The sequence below is a fragment of the Myotis myotis genome, unplaced genomic scaffold, assembly GCF_014108235.1.
Source record: "Myotis myotis isolate mMyoMyo1 unplaced genomic scaffold, mMyoMyo1.p scaffold_m19_p_1, whole genome shotgun sequence".
Classification (NCBI taxonomy): domain Eukaryota; kingdom Metazoa; phylum Chordata; class Mammalia; order Chiroptera; family Vespertilionidae; genus Myotis; species Myotis myotis.
In genome coordinates, this window is record NW_023416313.1 from 158,956,511 (window position 1) to 158,961,051 (window position 4,541).

The 4,541-nt window shown below is 57.6% G+C and overlaps 1 protein-coding gene across 1 annotated transcript; it reads left to right on the forward strand.

Moving 5' to 3' along the window:
* The first annotated feature begins 142 nt into the window (after positions 1 to 142).
* On the forward strand, positions 143 to 3,683 carry CHST14 (carbohydrate sulfotransferase 14). Its single transcript, XM_036297362.1, has one exon. It carries the CDS (start codon positions 1,785 to 1,787, stop codon positions 2,913 to 2,915), a length of 1,131 nt encoding a protein of 376 aa, XP_036153255.1. The 5' UTR covers positions 143 to 1,784; the 3' UTR covers positions 2,916 to 3,683.
* The last annotated feature ends 858 nt before the right edge of the window (positions 3,684 to 4,541 follow it).

Consider the following 4,541-nt stretch of genomic DNA (forward strand, 5'->3'; position numbering starts at 1 on the left):
GAATCATTTTCTGTGTGTCCTGTCATCTTTTTGAGTGTGGGTACAGGGGCGCTCATTCATTGTTTTGGGGGTCCCTTTTAACCCTTGCAGTGCAGGGGCTTAGAGATCAAGAAAGTAGAGGGAGGAGAGGAGACGGAATGAGAGTTGACTTGTTAGCACCGTGGTGGCCAGAGCCACCTCCTTGGACTGAAATCTTTGTGTTGCCAGCCCTCATCAGGCTGGTGACCTGGGAACTGGTCAGTGAAGATAGATAGCACCTCATCACCTTAGGCCATTCCCTTGGGAAGCTGGCCAGCAGGAATTGGCCTAGAGCGCCGATACCTAGGTACTGGTACTCTGCTGAGGGAATGATGGTTCATCCTATGTGCTCATATTGTTAGGATTGGGGGGCAACCAAGAGACTTCTAGCTTCATTTCATCCCTCAACCCCTCATCCTTCTGAATTCATCTGATCAATGGTAGTGCCATTCTCCCACTAAACTCAAAGCCTCTGGCCTCTACTGATCCATCACCCACCCCCTCAGTACAGTGTGTCCTGGGTCAGCTACTTCCTCCTTCCCAACCATTCTACTTTTGTACTCCATCTCTGAAGCATGGAATTCAGGTTTTAGAATCAGGCCCATCCATAGTCTCAGCTTCCTGGAGCCTGTTTCTTCAGCTGCACAGTGGGAAATGCCCATGACATCTCACTCCGAGGGTGACTGTGACAAATGGAGAGAATACAAAGACCTGCCTCAAGAAGTGTGGATTCTCAACAGTACTACTGTGCTTCAGAGCCCCCTGGCTCTCCACACATGACAGGGTGAAGTCTGGGTACTTAGCAAAGAATCCAGTTCAGGTGGGGAAAGGCTGGCCACTGACATCCAAGGCATTCCCCCATCAGCCTCTAGCCCAGGTGGGCCAACCTGAGCATGTGTTTGGCTCCAGGCAAGGAAGCTCTGTCCCTGCAGCTGCTCACCCTTCAAAATGTGTGCTGACCACATGGTTGGTCAGAAGGCACCAACTTGTCATTGGCTCCTCACTAGTTATCCCACCTCTTCATGCCTGGGGGAGGGATATTCAGCATTACAGTGGATAAACACTAATCGGCCAGGTAGTTAAATTTAAGGGTCCCCATGGAGAGGAGCCCCTGGTCAGTGGAGTGGCCAGGACAGGGGGAGTACACTGGGGGCCCTACTCCAAGCTAGAAACGGGCCTCTCAATAGTTTGGACTCGAGTGCTGGGAGGGGGTGGGGGCTCCTCCAGCTGTTAGAAGGCAAGGGCTCAGCCACGCCCCCGTGTGCGGCAGGGTGTAGAGTGCAGGCCCTCTCCGTCCAGCTCCCTGGAGGCACTCGCCGGGGCCTGGATCTTTTTGGCCTTCGGGACCTCGTCAGTTTTTGCCTCCAAACCCGGAGGACCAGAGTGGCCCTGCATTAGGCGCAGGTAGGGGTCTGCTCGCGCACGCCCGGCCCGCTCCCAGCTGGGGTGTCCGCCCCTCTCTCCGCCTCCAGCTGGGCCCGCCCCCGCGCCTGTGTCACCGCGGGGCTGGGGGTGGAGAGCTGTCGGGCGGGACATCCGGCCGTTCTCTCCCTGCGCTCTCCCGCCGCCCGCCTCCCGCTCCGGCGCCTCCGCTGGGGAGTCCGCCGCCTCCGCGTGCGCCTTGGTCTCGGGTCAGCGCTCCCCTCCCGGACCCCGGCCCGCGTTGCGGCCCCAAACCATCGGCGCCGGGTCCCAGCCGCAGCCCGTCTCCCCGACAGGCAGCCCGGGATCGGCCGGCCCGCGCAGGCCCCCAGCACCGGAGCACCATGTTCCCCCGCCCGCTGACCCCGCTGGCGGCCCCAAATGGCGCCGAGCCCCTGGGCCGGGCGCTGAGGCGGGCCCCCTTGGGCCGGGCCCGGGCCGGGCTGGGGGCGCCGCCCCTGCTGCTGCCGTCCATGCTGATGTTCGCGGTGATCGTGGCCTCCAGCGGGCTGCTGCTCATGATCGAGCGGGGTATCCTGGCCGAAATGAAGCCCCTTCCCCTGCACCCTTCCAACCGCGAGGGCGCAGCCTGGCGCGGGACGGTCCGCCGGCCTGGGGGGCTGACCCTGGATGCCGGGGACTCGGACTTGCAGGTGAGGCAGGACATCCGAAACCGGACCTTGCGGGCAGTGTGCGGACAGCCGGGCATGCCCCGGGACCCTTGGGACTTGCCAGTGGGACAGCGGCGCACCCTGTTGCGCCACATCCTCGTGAGTGATCGCTACCACTTCCTCTACTGCTACGTCCCCAAAGTGGCCTGCTCCAACTGGAAGCGGGTGCTGAAGGTGCTGGCGGGCGTCCTGGACAGCGTGGACGTCCGCCTCAAGATGGACCACCGCAATGACCTGGTGTTCCTGGCCGACCTGCGGCCTGAGGAGATCCGCTACCGCCTGCAGCACTACTTCAAGTTCCTGTTTGTGCGGGACCCCTTGGAACGCCTTTTCTCTGCTTACCGCAATAAGTTTGGTGAGATCCGAGAGTACCAGCAGCGCTATGGGGCTGAGATCGTGAGAAGGTACAGGTCAGGAGCTGGGCCCAGCCCTGCAGGGGACGATGTCACCTTCCCTGAATTCCTGAGGTACCTAGTAGACGAGGACCCTGAGCGCATGAATGAGCATTGGATGCCTGTGTACCACCTGTGCCAGCCTTGTGCTGTCCGCTATGACTTTGTAGGCTCCTATGAAAGGCTGGAGGCTGATGCCAACCAGGTGCTGGAGTGGGTGCGGGCACCACCCCATGTCCGATTCCCAGCTCGCCAGGCCTGGTACCGGCCTGCCAGCCAGGAAAGCCTGCACTACCACCTGTGCAGTGCCCCACGGTCCCTGCTGCAGGATTTGCTGCCTAAGTACATCCTGGACTTCTCCCTCTTTGCCTACCCACTGCCCAATGTCACTAGGGAGGCCTGTCACCAGTGACCATGGGAAGGGGCCAGCAGCTGTTGGAGGCTGGTTTTGACAGTGCCAGCTTCTCATGCCTGCCATTCAGAGAAATCCTGGCTCTGAGCCTGGAGCTTCTCCAGATATCTGGATGACAGGGACGGCCCTTGGAAGTTTTTTGTCCAGGGTGCGTGCCCAACATGGCTCAGAGGACGGGGTTGGACAGGAGGCCTGGTGCTCTCCCATTGGGGGCATTTCTTGGGGCCAGTATGATCCTTCTTATCCTGGCAGAGCCAGATACTAGTTTGCCAGTGAAGTAACACATCTGTTCTGTAGACTAACTGGACGGATTGGGCACTTGGCTCACCTTAACCTGTGGCCAAACCCAGAGGTGGCACCCATCAGGAGCACAACCAGAGCCAGGGGCCCTGTGGCTATGGTCACCCGTTCATCTACGAGTTAGACGTCATGCCTTACAAATAACTTTTGTGCCTTTCTGCTTCAGACTCAGTTTCCTACACTTGCCATGTCCTTTCTATATTTCCAAGGAAAGGAACACTGAGTTAGGGCTCTTGCCTGGTAGCTCCAGGACCCACCCCTGCAGGCATCCAAAGAACCCTGTGCCCAGCCTCTTCTTGGAGCTCTGGGCACCTCCTCCCTTCCCCCAAGGCTGTGACTGTGGCTGGTGTATCTGGCTGTCACTTTTCTGACACATTTATTTAAAATTTGTACTTTTTGATAGAACCCTTGTGAAAGCTTTGTTTTTTCTAATAGCTGCATTTTTATTAAAGATGTTTTGTACACAAAGTCAGCATCTCTGATTCTCCTTCTGAGTTCCTCTGCATCGAGCAAATCTCCCAAATGTCCATCTCCCCAGGTCAGGAGAGGGAGCTTACAGGTACAGAAAGGAAGACAAAATGTAACTTGTTTGGGCCAGACTGGTGGGCCACTGCCATAGCATGGAGAATTTGGGAGCACCCCATAGGCCATACCTGATCACAGACTCAGCTTCTGGGCTGCCACCGCTGGCTGGGCAAACCCCATTAGGAATGGCACACCCCCATGGCTTATTCCCTAAAGAAGGAGGTGGGTATGAGACACTGGCTCCTACTCCTCTTAGGCAGGAATAGTTCTTGACTAAGGATGCCCCAGATGAAAAGGGGGGTTGCTTTGTGAGCAAGGGGAGGTTACTATATTCCTGGCCTTGAGAATTACAAGGAAGGCAAGGAGGTTGAGTGAGGAGCAGGCTCTTGCTGACTTAGGTCCAGAGGAAGTGGTGGGCGATGTGGGAGGATGTATAGCTAGCCTTGCTATTGGCCTGGCGTTGGAGGAGAAGTTGGGAAAGGGGGCTTCTATGGACACTCGCCTTGACTCACCAGGAGGCCTTACTTGCCTTATCTGATCTCTTGTCTGGGTCAGGTGCCACTCTTCAGGGCCCCCTTGGCTCAGGGGACTCCACCTCAGACAGCACTTACCATGCTCTGTTGTAATGGCCCAGTTACTTGTCAGTCTCCCCACTGAGACTGAATTGTGTGAAGCTGAGACCATGTCTATCTTGTTCCCAGAACCTAGCCAAGGGACTGGCCCACAATACGCATGTACATGGCTCAACAGAACCAAGGTGTATATCTTACTACAGGACAGAGAGCACTGCACTTGGAGTCA

Bases quoted from the DNA above. Each gene is read 5' to 3' on its own strand.
- CHST14 (XM_036297362.1), top strand. From the start codon at position 1,785: ATGTTCCCCCGCCCGCTGACCCCGCTGGCGGCCCCAAATGGCGCCGAG.